The 19,044-nt window shown below is 47.9% G+C and overlaps 1 protein-coding gene across 3 annotated transcripts in view; it reads left to right on the top strand.

Annotated features, from left to right (window-relative positions):
• SKAP2 (src kinase associated phosphoprotein 2) overlaps window positions 1–19,044 on the top strand; it is a 485,390-nt gene that overhangs the window by 69,634 nt on the left and 396,712 nt on the right. For all 3 annotated transcript variants that reach the window (XM_075315339.1, XM_075315337.1, XM_075315338.1), the window contains exon 2: window positions 11,840–11,945. In XM_075315339.1, coding sequence (XP_075171454.1) covers window positions 11,840–11,945 — 106 coding nt within the window. The remainder of the gene's footprint in view (window positions 1–11,839; window positions 11,946–19,044) is intronic.

The raw sequence follows: 19,044 nt of genomic DNA on the forward strand, positions 1-19,044 counted from the left end.
AGCAGACAGCTGGGGCCTGATATTCTCAGACTAGGGAGGTCCATGGTTATTGGACTCTCCCCAGCCTAAAAATAGCAGGCCGCAGCCGCCCCAGAAGTGGCGCATCCATTAGATGCGCCAATCCTGGTGCTTCGCCCCAGCTCATCCCGCGCCCTGGTGCGGTGGCAAACGGGGTAATATATGGGGTTAATACCAGATGTGTAATGTCACCTGGCATCAAGCCCTGGGGTTGGTGAGGTCAGGCGTCTATCAGATACCCGACATCACCAACCCAGTCAGTAATAAAAAAAAAATAGACGACAACCACATTTTTATTTGAAAAAACACTCCCCAAAACATTCCCTCTTTAACCAATTTATTAGAATGAAAAACAAATCCAGGTCTGGTGTAATCCAAGGGGTTGCCATGACGATCCACACTGTCCCAGTCAATGAAGAGCAGGATGTTCCCCATTGACTGGGAGAGCAGTGCAGTGACCTGAGCTAACATCAATGGGTCAGCCCAGGTCACTGCAGGGCATGACAAGTGCTGCTGTCAGAGAGGTACATTACCTGCGCTGATCTCCTGCACTGCTGACAGCCCCTTCACAGCCAAATATCGCGAGAGGCCCGTGACGTCACTGCTAGTCAGTCTCGGGTCGGAAGCGAGAGGTGATGTGACAAGCGGCGGCCATGGAGGACAGTGCCAGCGCTGAGGTCGGGATGGCGGGACTTCATCACCGCAGGTAAGCCGAGCGGGACCATGTGTGTGTGTGTGTGTGTGTGTGTGTGTGTGTGTGTGTGTATGTATGTGTACATGCCGCGGGCAGGAGGGGGAGGAGCGAGCTGAGCGGGGAAGTGTGGGCTTCCTGCACGTAACTAAGATAAACATCGGGTTACTAACCAAAGCGCTTTGCTTGGATACCCGATGTTTATCTTGGTTACCAGCTTGTGGCAGGCTGCCAGCGATGGCTCCTGCACACTGTAGCTGTAAAAAGCCCTGCTTTTTGCTGCTAGAACCGTTCTCGAACGTATCTAGAACTATCGAGCTTTTGCAAAAAGCTCGAGTTCTAGTTCGATCTCGAACAGCCCCCAAAATCACTCGAGCTTAGAACTGGAGAACCGCGAACCGCGAACCGCGCTCAACTCTAATTATATGTACTCAGATATCACTGTGTTATCTGTGGTGTTACATTGGACTGCAGGACACGCATACTACATTATCTGTACTCAGAGGTATCACTGTGTTATTTGTGGGGGTACATAGGACGAAATGTCATATCTACCACATTATCTGTACTTAGAGATATTACTGTGTTTTCTGTGGTGTTACATAGGACTGCAGGCAACACGACATTATCTGTACTCAGAGTTATCCCTGTGTCCTCTGTGACATTGCAGGCAACCTACTTTAGAAGTGGTAGAACTCTTTATGGCAGTGTTGGCCTTATGCAAACTGCAAACTATACTAAGTACATTTCTACACACTCTGGGGCACTTTGCACACTACGACATCGCAAGCCGATGGTAGCGATGCCGAGCGCGATAGTCCCCGCCCCCGTCACAGCTGCGATATCTTGTGATAGCTGCCGTAGCGAACATTATCGCTACGGCAGCCTCACATGCACTTACCTGTCCTGCGACGTCGCTCTGGCTGGTGACCCGCCTCCTTATTAAGGGGCCGAGTCGTGCGGCGTCACAGCGACGTCACACGGCAGGCGGCCAATAGAAGCAGGGGGGCGGAGATGTAAACATCCCGCCCACCTTCTTCCTTCCTCATTGCAGCTGGAACGCAGGTAAGGCGATGTTCCTCGCTCCTGCGGCTTCACACGCAGCGTTGTGTGCTGCCGCAGGAACAAGGAACAACATCGTAACATCGGTCCTTCCGAAATTATGGAAATGACCGACGCTACACCGATCATACGATTTCGACGCTTTTGCGCTAGTTAGTAAAAAGGATTCACACACTCCGATGTCGACAGCGACGCCAGATGTGCGTCACTTTCGATTTGACCCCACCGACCTCGCACCTACGATGTCGTAGTGTGCAAAGTACCCCTTAATGTTGCATCTTGAAGGAGGAAGAGAACTTGAACACTGATACCACCTGTTGGATGTAGCAATCCTAAAAGTCAATAATGACCAATTAATGAGTCTTCCCACATGGAAAGGAAACCAAACCAGACGCTCCATTAGTAGATATGTGTTTCACGCTGTTTGCCTCTCATCAGTGCAAATCAGGAGATCTAATTTGTCTGGGTGAAAGGCCTATAATAGGTGGGGAAAGTGAGAAGGTTCTCCTTGTGGAGAATGCCAAATGAGATCTCATGCTTACACTGAAGAAGGACAAATTACTTGAAACGTGTCCGCAAATAAAGATTTGTTTTAGATTTTGATCCTATGTCATGTGTCAAGGTGCTGTAAAGAGTCAATATTGACTTTTAGGATTGCAAGATGCAATAGATGGTGCTGGAGTTCAAGTCCTCTTCTGCTCTGAAGAGGCAATTTACAAATTTAAATTCCCAGAACAGCATTTCATGACTTATAAGTCTCCTTAGGTCAACTTGGTACTGTCCATGGGTGTCAGATTTTGCAGAAATACTCTGCCACAATACAAGTCTCATCCTTATAAGATTGCCTTTAATGCAGGAGTGAAAAATGGAGACCATATTTTTAAAAGAGTTTCCTGGTTTGGAAAAACTTGTGTCCCCTGGTTTCAGTTTGGTTTATCCCCTTCGGTGTCTTTTTGTCTCACTTCTGTGGATATTTGCTGTGTGTGAGTTTCTGTTTTACCTCCCTGTCTTTGTCTTGTAGGAGGTTTATTACTTGGTGTCCTGCCCACCCAGGGGTTGGGGATGCAGGAATATTAGGATAGGGCCAGACAGAAGACAGTGCCAGGTTGGGGGCCCGGACCTCCCTACCTTTAAGGGTACCCCCGGGTAGAGAGTGAGCACAGCGCCCCAGTCTTAGGGCCAGTACAGGATTCCCTGTGTAAACTTAGTCACTCGTGACAACTAGTCCTTAGGTGTGGTTTATTAGAAAAAAAACCCGTCTTTTACTCACCCTCACTGCCTCTCCTAATGTCTGTTTTTGTAGTGTGAATGTCACGTTGACAGCACTGCAGTCAACAGCTGAACTCGACTCCGGCAGAGCCGCTGAGTCCAGTTATTAACTGCAGTGCTGTTGACATGGTGTCAGAAAATTACAGAAATTGGGAGCAGCAGCGAAGGATCAGCAATGCGATGGGTAAAATGTTACTTTTCATGTAGTAAACATTAGAATTATGTAACAAAATTAAATTGGGAGAAAATAATGGACTTAATTATCAAAGAGGATCAATCATCCTCTTGATGTAAAGAGGATGATTAATATACACCATGTGCAGAATTATTAGGCAAGTTGTATTTTACAGGATTTTTTTTATTATTGATCAACAACTTTGTTCTCAATCAACCCAAAAGACTCATAAATATCAAAGCTTAATATTTTTGGAAGCTGGAGTAGGTTTATTTTAGATTTGGCTATCTTAGGAGGATATCTGTTTGTGCAGGTAACTATTACTGTGCAGAATTATTAGGCAACTTAATAAAAACCAAATCTATTCCCATCTGACTTGCTTATTTTCACCAGGTAAACCAATATAACTGCACAAAATTTAGAAATAAACATTTCTGACATGCAAAAACAAAACCCTGACAAATTAGTGACCAATATAGCCACCTTTTTTTATGATGACAATCACGCCTACCATCTATAGATTCTGTCAGTTGCTTGATCTGTTTACCATCAACATTGCGTGCAGCAGCCACCACAGCCTCCCAGACACTGTTCCAAGAGGTGTAATGTTTTCCCTCCCTGTAGATCTCAAATTTTATGAGTGACCACCGGTTCTCTATGGGGTTCAGATCAGGTGAACAAGGGGGCCATGTCGTTATTTTTTCATCTCTTAGTCCTTTACTGGCCAGCCACGCTGTAGAGTAGTTGGATGCATGTGATGGAGCATTGTCCTACATGAAAATCATGTTTTTCTTGAACGATACTGACTTCTTCCTGTACCACTGCTTGAAGAAGTTGTCTTCTAGAAACTGGCAGTAAGTCTGGGAGTTGAGCTTTACTCCATCCTCGAAAAGGTCCCACAAGTTCATCTTTGATGATACCAGCCCATACCAGTACTCCACCTCCACCTTGCTGGCGTCTGAGTTGGAGTGGAGCTCTCTGCTCTTTACTGATCCTTTACCCATCCATCTGGCCCATCAAGAGTCACTCTCATTTTATCAGTTCATAAAACCTTTGAAAAATCATTCTTAAGATATTTCTTGGCCCATTCTTGACGTTTTATCTTATGTTTCTTGTTCAAAGGTGGTCGTTTTTCAGCCTTCCATATCTTGGCCATGTCCCTGAGTATGGCACACCTTGTGCTTTTTGATACTGCAGTAACGTTGCAGCTCTGAAATATAGCCAAACTGGTGGCAAATGGCATCTTGTCAGCTTCATGCTTAATTTTCCTCAATTCATGGGCAGTTATTTTGTGCTTTTTTTGCCCAACACGCTTCTTGCGACCTTGTTGGCTATTTGCCATGAAATGCTTGATTGTTCTGTTATAACGCTTCCAATGTTTGGCAATTTCAAGACTGCTGCATCCCTCTACAAGACATCTCACGATATTGGAGTTTTCAGAGCCCGTGAATTCTCTCTTTTGACCCATTTTGCCAAAGGAAAGGAAGTTGCCTAATAATTAAGCACACCTTATATAGGGTGTTGATGTCATTACACCACACCCCTCCTCATTCCAGAGATGCACATCACCTGATTTACTTAAGTGGTAGTTGGCTCTCAAGTGTATACAGCATGGAGTAGGACAACATGTATAAAAAGTATGATATGATCAAAATACTCATTTGCCTAATAATTCTGCACACGGTGTACTTTACTACAGACATCCAAAAGGATATTCTTCCACTCAGAACTCCCCTCTATGGGACAGAAAGGAGAGTAAGAGCAATTTCTGTTCTTGCCGATCCGGTGCATTCATGCATTGCAAACTAAGCCATTCACTGAAATTACTTTTAACTACTGTTACATTCTTCCTGCAGTGGCTATTGAGGTTGAGAGACATTTTTCCCCTAGTGCTGAGGCCATGTGTCTATGGAGATCATTTCATTGCTTTTTGGGTTCTTTCTTTCTTAAAAAAAGATTCTTTGTGAGTGAAACCCTTTAAGTAATGCCATGTACTTTATATTCTCTTGAGGACCTGCACTGTAAGAGTACGACTCAGCAGCAATCCTAAAGGACCTATGTGGTACTACACTCCTCAACATTAAAATTGCAACAATATAAAAATTAATAATTATGGAAATCACAGGATGATGATATGCAAATGATGAAAAACGAATGAAAGCAAAATTTAAAGACACCTTAATTTATTCATAATCAAGTATGAGTGTCACGTGCAGAAATGTATGGACTTACATGCCTTGACTACAATCAGTGAAGTTATTCATGGTTGTCTGAGGAATATTCTACCATGCTGAATGTAGTTGGACATACAAATCATCAAGATCTGCTGCTGGCAGCTTCTTCTGCAGGGCAAGCAATGATTTCAAAATGTGCTCAATGTGAGACATGTCCGCAAATGCTGCAACATGTTGAAGCACATTTAGGCCATGCATGCTGCAATGTATCTCTTAGATTACTGTGTGCAGCCATTCTGACACAGGGAAAGATTTTAGATTTTGCATGTAGCAGTGCTGGGAGAGCTGTACCAGCCACACCAGGCTTTCAGTGTACATTTCCATAGACAGACGCTGCTAATCACAGAATGGGGTGGAGTCGGACTAGGAGCCACTGAGACCCACTAATGATAAAGATAAAAGGCTTAAACTAACATTGCAGGTAAACAAAAAAGACCGTGATAACAGACACTGGCTGAATTCTCTGTTTTGTCATGGGGAAGTACGGATGGCACAGCGTCTCCTAGGCTGACCCTAAGGGGTACTTCACACACAGCGAGATCGCTGCTGAGTCACGTTTTTTGTGACCTCATTAGCGATCTCGCTGTGTGTGACACTGAGCAGCGATCTGGCCCCTGCTGTGAGATCGCTGCTCGTTACACACAGCCCTGGTTCGTTTTTTTATTGTTGCTCTCCCGCTGATAAGCACACATCGCTGTGTGTGACAGCGAGAGAGCAACAATCCTGAATGTCCAGGGAGCAGGAGCCGGCGTCTGACAGCCTGCGGTAAGCTGTAACCAAGGTAAACATCGGGTAACCAAGGTGGTTACCCGATATTTACCTTCGTTACCAGCCTCCGCAGCTCTCACGCTGCCAGTGCCGGCTCCTGCTCCCTGCACACGCTAAGCGAAGCGATGTGCGCTGGTAACTAAGGTAAACATCGGGTAACCATACCCGATGTTTACCATAGTTACCAGTGTCCGCAGCTTCCAGACGCCGGCTCCGTGCAAGCGCAGCGTCGCTTGCACGTCGCTGCTGGCTGGGGGCTGGTCACTGGTCGCTGGTGAGATCTGCCTGTTTGACAGCTCACCAGCGACCATGTAGCGACGCAGCAGCGATCCTGACCAGGTCAGATCGCTGGTGGGATCGCTGCTGCGTCGCTAAAGTGTGAAGGTACCCTAAGACTGGGGACCCTGGGCTGTCCCTTATCTCGACGGTAGACTTGATGGTAGTTAGGGTCGAGCCCCCAGCGTGACCCTGTCTCCTGTCCAAGCCCTTATAATACCTCCCCCACCTAGGGAGTGAGCAGGAAACCCAGTAACCAAAACCCCACAAATAATAACAGGCAGGAGTGAACAGAAACTCGTTCACACAGCACTCAAAATAAACAGAAACGACAATATGTGTACAGGGGAGTAACGAAAAAAGGGGGAATGTAGCGCACAACAGTTGAACGCTCACACCACTCAAAAGCGCAACACAAATCACCGTAAAGAGGAGCAACAACAAGACCAGGATCACATGAACTAACATCAGCATGGAGAGGAAGAAAGGCATGCTAGATATAGGGAGGAGACAACTGCACATGGCAATCAGCAACCTGAGCATATAGGTTCTGCTCACCAGTCTGCAGGAATTAACTCCTGCAGAGCTGGAGACCAGTGAACCAGAACCAGCTGATGCTTGCCTCTGGCTGAACACTCCACCAGCTTCAGGTTGCTTGTCAGACTCTGCAGTGTGAACATAGTCTGAGTGCCAGCAGGTGTGTGCAGAGCTGAACATCGCATGACAGTTTTAATTCTTGCAGCTTGCTGTCTTCAGGTTATATTGCAGAAACCTGCTGACAGAAGAGTCTCTTTAAGTACAGGACCACATTGTAATTTTAGAAAAAAATCCTTTTAAAATACACAATCACAAAACGATCTGGATAAAATGTCTTAATGGGCAGACACTTGGCAAATAAGGTTTAATATTGATAAATGTAGAGCAATAAACCTAGGCCTAGGAGTAATCCCATTGCTACATATACAATAAATGGAAGCATAATCGGGACTACAGAACAGGAGAAGGACTTGGGTATTGTGATTACAAGTAAGCTGAGCAGCAGCACTCAATGTCAGGCAGCAGCTGCTAAAGCAAACAAGATTTTAGGGTGTATAAAAAAAGAGATAAAATCACGTGATCCCAACGTATTATTACCCCTCTATAAATCACTTTTAAGCTCACATCTTGAATATGGGATCCAGATTTTAGCTTCACATTTTAAACAAGATATTCAGAAGTTAGAGTCATTTCAAAGGCGGGCAACTTTACTACAAGGAATGGAAGGCCTCCCATATAATAATAATAATAATAATAATCTTTATTTCTATAGCGCCAACATATTCCGTAGCGCTTTACAATTCAGGAGGATCATATACAAACAAGTAACAGTTATAGAAATACAATATTTAGAGGGGAAAAAAAAATACAACCCTGCTCGTGAGAGCTTACAATCTACAATGAGATGGGGGGAGAGGCAAGGTTCAAGTGCTTATTTACAATGACAATCCAACCATCTCACGGAAATGGGGCTGGATAATGGTTTCCTGGACCAGTGGGCCCGAGCCTTGAGATGCCTTTGGGTGCCATGGAGTTTGATGTGGAGCTATGTTGTGAGAGGTTGTAGAGGGACTATGTGAATCGAATCTGATTAGGGAGTGTGATAGGCCGCCCTAAAAAGATGCGTCTTTAGGGTGCGTCTGAAGCTGAGTAAGTTGTGATTTGTCCTAACTTCTTGGGGTAGAGCGTTCCAGAGGGTTGGTGCAGCTCGGAAGAAGTCTTGGATCCGGGAGTGGGAGGTTCGAATTAGTGTGGATGTTAGTCGAAAGTCGCTTGCAGAGCGTAGAGAACGGGTGGACTGATAGACAGAGAGGAGGGTGGAGATGTAGGGGGGTGCTGCACTGTGGAGAGCTTTGTGGGTGAGAACAAGCAGTTTGAATTGGATCCTATGATATATGGGCAGCCAGTGCAATGACTGGCACAGAGCAGAGGCATCCGAGTAGCGGTTAGCTATGATGATGACATATGATGACAGGTTGGAAAGGTTGGGCTTGTTTAGCTTCGGAAAAAGACAAGGAGATCTCATTTAGATGAATACATTTGTGGTAAATTCAAAGGACTGCCACATGACTTATTCCTTCCAAAGACAATACTAAGGACCAGAGGGCACTCACTGTGGGTGAAAAAAAGGCAGCTATATAGGAAAGGGTTCTTTAGAGTTTGAGCAGTCAAATTATGGAATGCTCGACCACAAGATGTAGTAAGGGCAGATGTTATAACCACTTTTAAAAAAGGGCTGGATGATTTCCTTAGCAAAAATAACGTTTTGGGTTATAGATAATTTAGTGACAAAGAATGTAGAATTGTCACAATTTGACTTGTTGGATGATGAGGGATAGGGGCCCCTATGGTGTCATTCACACTAGTGCGCCCTATGCTATCCTTAATCTCAGGGATACTCCTAATGGTGCAGAGTCCCATTCCTGGCCCTGATCTTGACCAGACCTAGTCTGATTTCCTTCCTCCCCCTCCAACCAGGGAAGGACGGGGCAGGAAGCAGTGTGATGTGAAATACAGGTGAAGATAGACAAGAGAAAACCAAAACTTTGACACACACACACACACACACACACGATAGGGCAATAAGAGATTAAGGAGGAAAACAAGAACAGGAAGGAAACTACAAAAGACAACTGGGGTAAACTCCATAAAGACACAAAGCAACAGGAACAACAGGCTCAAGAAAGTCTGGGACACCACACCAGACCAACTAAGACAAGCTATAGTTTGCATAGGAGGAAGGACCCAGCTTGTATATATATGTGGTGAGCAGATGTGCTAGGCTCTCTCACAACCGGTGATCAAATAGAGCAAACAAGCAGACTAGCAGAGATTAACTCTTGCTAGCCTGCCTATGAATCAGCACACAGGAGGTTGATGCCTGAGTCTGCCTGCTTTGCTCCCAGACACCAGAGAATCTCTGAGGTGGAGTGTCAGAATCAACAAAATGAACAGGACCTGACGCCGCCATGACAGTCAGCGACGTTAGTGAAAATCTCTACGTGACAATAATAGTAAAGTATTGGTTGACCTTGATGGACTTAAGTCTTTTTTCAACCTATGTATCTATGTAGCTATGCTTGGGTGTTTTAGATATCTTCCCCTTACCATCGGCCTTAGGGGTCAGATGCACTTAAGTGAAAATTATGTTAAATTTCTTTGGTTCTAGAGATGACAATGGATGGCAGACAATTTTAGATATGGTATGACCTGACAAAAACTATAGGAGCTATTAGTATTTGAGCAAAATGGTGCATCATGTAGACCAGTGTTTTCAAACTGTGAGACGCTCAGTAGTGGGTAATGCATGGTTGGGAAAGCAGTTTTCATAGTAGTGGCAATCATATTCTACCTAATCACTCTATAGCTGCAACAATATCTAATGTAAAAAGCTGAGTGTATGTATGTGTGTGTGTATGTATGTGTGTATGTCCGCTAAAGGAATCCGCACCGTCGCATTTACAATCACGAAAATTTGCACAGATGCCCCATGTGACTCAGGGAACGTCATAGACTATGTTTTGACGGGAAAATGTAACCCGGTGCTTTATAGTTACTCTCCAAAAAAACTGTCTCCATTAAAGTCAATGGAGCTGCGAGCAAAAGGTTAATAGCAGCTGTGACTGGTTGCTATAGGAACAAAGCACATTCATTGTATAAGACGCTTATGTGTGAGCTAATAAGATGTCGGTGGGGAGACGGATAGAGAGAGACAGAAAGAAACAGACAGATATAGGCACAGACTGAGTAAGAGGCAGGGAAAGAGACAGCGGGACAGACAGGGAAAGAGAGAGAGAGAGACAAACATTCAAAGAGACAGACAGAGGCAGACAGACACAGATAGGCACAGACAGGGAAAGAGACAGACAGGGAAAGAGACAGAGAGAGACGGAAAGTCAAAGAGACAGGCAGACAGATACAGACAGAGAAAGAGACAGGCACAGACAGACAGGGAAAGAGACAGACAGGGAAAGAGACAGACAGGGAAAGAGACAGACAGGGAAAGAGACAGACAGGGAAAGAGACAGACAGGGAAAGAGACAAAAACAGAGAAAGAGACAACAACAGAGAAAGAGACAGGAAAAGAGACAGACAGACAAGGAAAGAGACAAGGGAAAGAGACAGAGACAGGGAAAGAGACAGGAAAGATAAAGAGACAGGGAAAGATAAAGAGACAGATGGTGAAAGAGACAGATGGTGAAAGAGACAGATGGGGAACGAGACAGACGGGGAACGAGACAGATGGGGAACGAGACAGACGGGGAACGAGACAGACGGGGAACGAGACAGACGGGGAACGAGACAGACGGGGAAAGACAGACGGGGAAAAGACAGACGGGGAAAAGACAGACGGGGAAAAGACAGACGGGGAAAGAGGCAGACGGGGAAAGAGGCAGACGGGGAAAGAGGCAGACGGGGAAAGAGGCAGACGGGGAAAGGGACAGACGGGGAAAGGGACAGACGGGGAAGGAGACAGACGGGGAAAGAGACAGACGGGGAAAGAGACAGCTGGGGAAAGAGCAGACGGGGAAACAGACTGACAGACACAGAGACACACATACATACACAGAGATAGAGACAGAGAGACTGATACAGAGACAGACAGAGAGATAGACACAGACAGACCGACAGACATGGATAGAAACAGAGACACATGGATAGAGACAGACAAACAGGGAAAGAGACAGACAGAGACAGACAGAGACAGACAGAGAGACAGACACACAGAGACAGGAACACAGAGACAGACAGAAAGAGACAGACAGACAGAAAGAGACATAGACAGACAAATACAGAAAGACAGAGACTGGGAGAGAGACAGAGAGACAGTTACTATCCCGGGCAACGCCGGGTACTACAGCTAGTAGTATATTTACAGCAACATAACAGACTCATTTTGTACTATTGTACAGTAATGTTATATTGGGTTCAAGAGACAACGATTTCCACCACTCATGGTGAGGTCTAGACTTGGTTTGTCTGATGAGGTCCCCATCGAAAAAAATTGAGAAGCCTTCCTATAGACAAGTAGTGCGGATGTTCTGCCCTTTGTATACAGTGATGTTATTGCACATTATTTTTATACTCAGACAGATTCAGGGCCTCCAAACTATTGAAGTGGAGAAAGCAATAGTATAAGATCAGTTCTTTTTTTAAAGGTAACAATAAGAGTAATAAAAGGCACATGCTATATATGAATTTTCTTAGCATACTTTGGTTATAACTTCCTTTTTCAACACTGAAACATAATATTAGATATACTATACAATGTAACACATATTTACTAATTTCACTTTCCTTTCATTCTAGAATTGGAAACTTATCTGTGTGATGTCTTAAAAGGAGAAGCCTTATCAAAAAAGGCAAAGGATAAAAAAGATTTCCTTATAAAGAAGATAAAGGATATCAAAATCAGGTATGTGCCGTATAAATAGATAATTTAATTTATACACATGGAAACATTCATCTTTAACATCCACTTTCACAAACACATTAGCTGCCGGCCAACTTACCATCAAGAATACGGTCCGAAAGATGCTTTCAAACATGATAATTAATTCCAATCATCCATTATCTACATGTCGACATTATCCAATTTGTGACATTATTTGTGACACATACTGATCAAATGTGCACACATATTGATTGACCTAATGCAAATTTTACAGTTCTAGCAAAATGGCCAAATATCATTTGTGCAACGTTCTTCACATAAGTATTGTCACTTGAACAAACATGTCACTTGGCATCAGACAAATAAACACTTCATTATTTCCTCTCTAGCAAGGCATAGTGAGTATACTGTATATATTATATTGTACCATAATCCATTATCTATTATAATAAACTATGCAGCATTAGTAATATATTGTGCACATTTGTAACAAGACTTGGTTATACAGATAATGTCCATACACTGCTTATTAACACATAAAAATAAAGTTAGTCTATAATTCTATTTCTATCAATCATGAAATTGTAAGTCACTATATGAGACATTATACAAGCGGAGGGCAAAAGGTGGACATCATATTTATACTATAATGCTTAACACAATAAAGGGGGTTATCCAGCCTTTTCAAATTGATAACCATCAATATTAACCCCTTCACGCTTCATGACATACTGTTACATTATGGAATGTGTCAGGGGCTTATATTAGATGCCGGATATATTTTATATTTGCCTCTAACAGCAGTAATTGGTGCTCGGACAATCTCTGCTGCTAACCTCTTAGGGGTACTTTGCACATTGTGACATCGCAGTAGCGATGTCGTCGGGGTCAAATCGAAAGTGACGCACATCCGGCGCCGGTAACGACGTCGCAACGTGTAAAGCCTAGATGTGCCGATAAACGATCGCAAAAGCGTCGTAAATCAGTGATCGGTGTAGTGTCGGTCATTTTCATAATTTCGCTGCAGCGACAAGTACGATGTTGTTCCTCGTTCCTGCGGCAGCACACATCGGTGTGTATGAAGCCGCAGGAGCGAGGAACATCTCCTTACCTGCCTCCACTGGCTATGCGGGAGGAAGGAGGTCGGCGGGATGTTTACGTCCCGCTCATCTCCACCCCTCCGCTTCTATTGGCCGCCTGCCGTGTGACGTCGCTGTGATGCCGCACGACCCGCCCCCTTAGGACAGGTAAGTGTGTGTGAAGCTGCCGTAGTGATAATGTTCACTATGGCAGCTATCACAAGATATCGCATGTGCGACGGGGGGCAGGTACTATCGCGCTCGGCATCACTATCATCGGCTAGCGATGTCACAGCGTGCAAAGTACCCCTTAATTGCTCCATTCAATCACTGACAGTGGCATTTAAAGGGCATCTGTCACCAGGGTTTTGCTCCCTAATCTAAGAGCAGCATAATGAAGGGGCAGAGATCCTGATTCCAGTGATGTGGCACTTATTTACTCTGCTGTTTAGTGTAGTTTTGATAAAATCACTGTTTAATCAGCAGGAGATTATCATTAGAGGACTACATGGCGTGGTGCTAGGTAGTGGAGTTAACAAGAGTAAAAATTCCTATATTAAAAGGTGTAATTTTATCAGTCGTGCATTAAAATGATTCTACGTAAAGTGCAGAGAAAGTCATCCCCTGTTGTGTGCAGTAATAGGTAGAAATTCACAAACAGATAGGGAATAAGGCAGGAGTCGGGAACCTATGGTTCATGAGCCAGATGTGTCACGGGCGGAGGAGGGGACACCGCGCTCTCCCTCTGCTCGGATCCGGCTGCCGCTGCGGCTGCTGCGGCCTGCTGCTGTCGCTGCTCGGTGGCTCGAGCGATGGGCCGGATCCCGGGGACTCGAGCGGTGCTCCTCGCCCGTGAGTGAAAGGGGATTGGTTTTTGGGATAGTTTATTGTCCGTGACGCCACCCACGGTTGTGGTGATTAAGTGGACACCACCGCTGCTCTTTCTGGGGAGCCCGGGAGTGATGGTATGGAGCAGCCAGTTGTTGGTTTGCCCCTCCGTTGGTAGGGGTTTTGGTGGTCCCGGGGCCCAGTGATGGGGTTGGTATGGTGGACAGGCGGGTATGGGGCCTGTGGAGGTGCAGGGGCGCAGGGACAGCGCTGTGCCGCACGGCACGGAGGTACTCACTCAGCCAGTAAACACGACACAGTTCTCGGTAAACAAACGGCTGGTTGGACGGGTCCCTCGGACGGTTACGGTGCTGATGTTCCCTGCAGTTAGCGGTGACGGTCTCTTCCCTGCACCTATATAAAGTCTTTTTGGTAGCGATGGGTTCCCACCGGTTACCCGCTCCCCGGCCTGGACATGAGCCGGAGGAGCCCCTCTCTTGCCCGCAGGCGCTGGCCCTGGGAAACTGGTGCCTTGGCGGTGTCTCCCCTTAACGGTCGGACTGTTGCCTTCAATCGGGACTTGGTTGTTAGGAGACAGAGGTCCCCTTCACTGACGGATTTGGCAAATTATGGCGACTCCTAGCCTTGCTGGGATCCGAAAGGCCCCTGCCCTGGTGCTGACTGTTCTTCGTATACTGCTCCGGTACCGCTGGGTCACCACCCGTTCGCGGTCCTTCCAGCAACCTCCAAGCAGTCCCCCTGCAGACTATCACCGCCGTCTGCTGACCTTGCTGTCTCAGTCCGGGGCACACACCCGGACCAACTTCAGGCTTTCTTAACTGACACTTTTCTGTCACTGTCCTCCTCTACCACTTCACTGTTTACTCCTTCACTTCCCTAGCTTGACTGCCTGGTTTTCCCGCCTCCAGGGCTGTGAACTCCTTGGTGGGCGGAGCCAACCGCCTGGCCCACCCCCTGGTGTGGACATCAGCCCCTGGAGGAAGGCAACAAGGATTTTAGGTTAGCCTAAGTGTACCTGCCGGGAATGTGGGGTGCATGTGATGTTGTGACCTGTGACCCCTGGCTTGCCCAGGGCGTCACAGATGTGGCTCTTTTGATGGCTGTATCTGGCTCGCAGACAAAGCATTAATTAAAAAAAAAAATACTGTATTTTCCGGAATATAAGATGCACTTTTTTTCCCCCAAACTCCAGGGAAAGTTGGGGTGTGTCTTGCCCAGGGCGTCACATTCCCCCTTAGCAAAACGCAGACCGTCCTCGGGCTGCCTGTCCAACACCGGTTTTATTTTCCTTTTGTTTTTCTGTAAAGATAAAAAACGGTAACATATATACAAGTTATGACATCATCCGACATCGGGAGGTTCATTTCTTAAACGTTACGGTTTTTACGGTTAACGGTTACGGTCTCCGCTCTCTCCCACCCAAGTAACCTGGCCCTGATGCTGCCCCTAAAACCCAGGCAGCACCCCTTGACCCCAGTCCTGAACCAGTTACCCGAGCGGGATCTGTCCTTCCCCTCCAGAGGGTAGCCACCGGTTCCTGTGGTGGCTGGGCCCCAGCCTGCTCTGCTGTGGGCCCTCCCTCCAACCTGCCTCTCCGGAGGCGGTAAATGCAGAAACGGTAACAGTAACCCAACTTATTTACAAGCCACTAGCGTCTGTGGTTGCCCTGCAAGTTCACGGGCTTGTCCATAGAAAGTTCTCTATGCAAACAATTTTTCAAGCGGTCCCCACGGGGACAACGGTGCCGGCAACGGCCGGTTTCCAATCACAGGAGAATCAGATGACTTTTCGGTTCCATTTTACTTATCATCATCTTCAACTTTTAAACAAACACACTGGTGGTCCCAACGGGGACTGGACAACGGGGTTCCGCTGCCCTACTCAGAGTCTTCGACTTCTTCTGGGGGAGGAGGTGCAGCACTTACATGGGACTCTTGGCTGCCCCTCAACTTCGCATCCAGGGCAAACCACCCCCTCTCTCCACAGTGCCGGGTGTACTGCACTATGTCGCCCGGCATCAAGTTACGACCGGGGTGCTCCTCGGGCAGGTGGGCATTCACATCCCACCGGGCTATAAACACTTCGGCCTCCAGGCCTGGTTCATAAATAAACCCATAGCCCCGGCGGACATCACACCGCCTCACCTGTCCCTCATACAGCGGGCCCCGGACACGGAAAGTCGCTTGTCTCAGACTCTCCTTTTCTCTGATTGCACGGGCCACCAGCTCCGCTTTCTTCCTCTCCCGTTCACCGATTTCCAGGCCCAACGGTACCGGCTCCCTGTCCCAGTACGGCGCTGCTGCGAGCTCCGGCGCATGGGTCGGGCCCCGCAAGACCTGTTTGACATTGCCCACTGCTGGTACTCTGGGCGACAGGTCCCGCAGTGACTTGGCCTTAGACGCTGCCTTGCATCGGCAACCCGGCGCAACCTCAGCCGAGGTGTGGGGGATGGGCACAGGGGCTTTCCGCAGTTGGGCCTTCGGCACGGAGCGGGTCATCGGCTCCGGCTCGGGGAGTTTCTCGGGGGACGCCTCCGGTTCGTTTTTCGGGGCTTTCCATGGCAGCACCTCCGGTCGACAATGGGCTCCGGCTGCAGGTCGGTCCGCCTGGGCGGACATGCTGGGTATCGCTACCGGTTGCGGTGGTAGCGGGCCTAGTGGCGGGGTCACGGCTTCCGGTACGGGTGGCGAGGGAGGCAGCAGGGGGAGAGGGTTTGGACCGGGTCCCGCAGCCTCGATGACCGGCCCTTCAAGGGCATCGGGGCGTGGGTCACTCACCCTCCCTTCCTCCGCTTCCTCCTCGCGTCTCCGCACAGTCGCTATAACGTCCGCCATGTCGGTCTCCCACTCCTCCATGAGGAGCTGCATCTTGACCTGCAGCCTTTGGTAGAGCTGCGCGGTCCGGATCTCCACCTACGCCGCGGTTCCAGGTGCGGGGGCTACGGTGCTGCGGGACGGCATCCAGATGTTGCTGGCGGCTTCTCCCAGGAACAAGATGGCTGCAGGGTCCTGGCGTCCCTGCTTTTATAGCCGCGCTCACATGCAGCTAGCCGCCATTCCGTCTCCCTTAGCCTCTTTCCGGCCCTTCCTCTATCGGGGTGGGGTTTTGGCCTTCGCGCCTCTACTACTCGAGAAGACGCTCGAGCGGGAACTTTTCGCGCCAAAGATGGCGACTTCTGAAATTTTCCGGCCGGATACCTCCGGCGGTCACAAGGTGCACCTCTACCCAACGGCAGAGCGGTAAGATCATGTTCGTGACGCCAAGTTGTCGCGGGCGGAGGAGGGGACGCCGCGCTCTCCCTCTGCTCGGGTCTGGCTGCCGTGCGGCTGCTGCGGCCTGCTGCTGCCGCTGCTCGGTGGCTCAAGCGGCGCTCCTCGCCCGTGAGTGAAAGGGGATTGGTTTTTGGGATAGTTTATTGTCCGTGACGCCACCCACGGTTGTGGTGATTAAGTGGACACCACCGCTGCTCTTTCTGGGGAGCCCGGGAGTGATGGTATGGAGCAACCAGTTGTTGGTTTGCCCCTCCGTGGGTAGGGGTTTTGGTGGTCCCGGGGCCCAGTGATGGGGTTGGTATGGTGGACAGGCGGGTATGGGGCCTGTGGAGGTGCAGGGGCGCAGGGACTGCGCTGTGCCGCACGGCACGGAGGTACTCACTCAGCCAGTAAACACGACACAGTTCTCGGTAAACAAACGGCTGGTTGGACGGGTCCCTCGGACGGTTACGGTGCTGATGTTCCCTGCAGTTAGCGGTGACGGTCTCTTCCCTGTACCTATGTAAAGTCTTTTTGGTAGCGATGGGTTCCCACCGGTTACCCGCTCCCCGGCCTGGACATGAGCCGGAGGAGCCCCTCTCTTGCCCGCAGGTGCTGGCCCTGGGAAACTGGTGCCTTGGCGGTGGCGGTGTCTCCCCTTAACGGTCGGACTGTTGCCTTCAATCGGGACTTGGTTGTTAGGAGACAGAGGTCTCCTTCCCTGACGGATTTGGCAAATTATGGCGACTCCTAGCCTTGCCGGGATCCGAAAGGCCCCTGCCCTGGTGCTGACTGTTCTTCGTATACTGCTCCGGTACCGCCGGGTCACCACCCGTCCGCGGTCCTTCCAGCAACCTCCAAGCAGTCCCCCTGCAGACTATCACCGCCGTCTGCTGACCTTGCTGTCTCAGTCCGGGGCACACACCCGGACCAACTTCAGGCTTTCTTAACTGACACTTTTCTGTCACTGTCCTCCTCTACCACTTCACTGTTTACTCCTTCACTTCCCTAGCTTGACTGCCTGGTTTTCCCGCCTCCAGGGCTGTGAACTCCTCGGTGGGCGGAGCCAACCACCTGGCCCACCCCCTGGTGTGGACATCAGCCCCTGGAGGAAGGCAACAAGGATTTTAGGTTAAAAGGGAGAACCAGAGCAAAAAGCTGAATCAAATATCACAAAGTTTTTTTATTTTTATATTCAAGGTGCACAGTGCAATACATGAAACATTGATGTTCAATAAAAAGAGGGGGTGAGGAACATGAGTACAAGAGAGATCAACATTAACCGGGTATGGACTAACAGGCAAAAAAATGTTCAATATAGGAAAACCCCTGATTGCCTACAATGAATGAAAAGGATCAATATGCTACATGAGAGCATATGAATGCGGTTAACCTGGGGGAGTGAAAACACCAAGGACCAAACCTGTTGGTGGTTAAAAGTAGTTTGGCAGAGGAGTGATTAGCAGTCAGGAGACAACCCAATGTGAGGGAAGTTAAGTCACAAATAAATAGCACAAGATCCCAAGTGGGAAGAGATGTGCTCCTGACTGAACAATCAAAAGGCTAAGCCAAAGAAATACCACTAAGGAAAATAAAGTATAATCAAACAGTTAGACAGACCCCCTAGATGAATGAGGATGACAACCCAAAACCTGATTAAAGGGTGGAAAAACCATTAGCCAGGAGGCACGAGGGTATGAAAAAAGGGGGTAATGCAAATATAGTGTTAATAGACCCCTAGTCACCTGGCAAAAGGGGGGGGGGGGGGTTTGTGGTTGAAAAAAAGGGGGGGGTCAGATGAAACCGAATGCCCTGGGGCAGGTCCTTATGTTAAGTAAGGGTCATTAATAGGGAGTATGGCTGACAAACAGGAAAAATTCCGGGATGCAAAGTAGGTACAATAACAGTAAATAACGTAAGGTGAATGTAAAACCCTACAAA

The sequence above is a fragment of the Anomaloglossus baeobatrachus genome, chromosome 6 (genome assembly GCF_048569485.1).
Source record: "Anomaloglossus baeobatrachus isolate aAnoBae1 chromosome 6, aAnoBae1.hap1, whole genome shotgun sequence".
NCBI lineage: Eukaryota > Metazoa > Chordata > Amphibia > Anura > Aromobatidae > Anomaloglossus > Anomaloglossus baeobatrachus.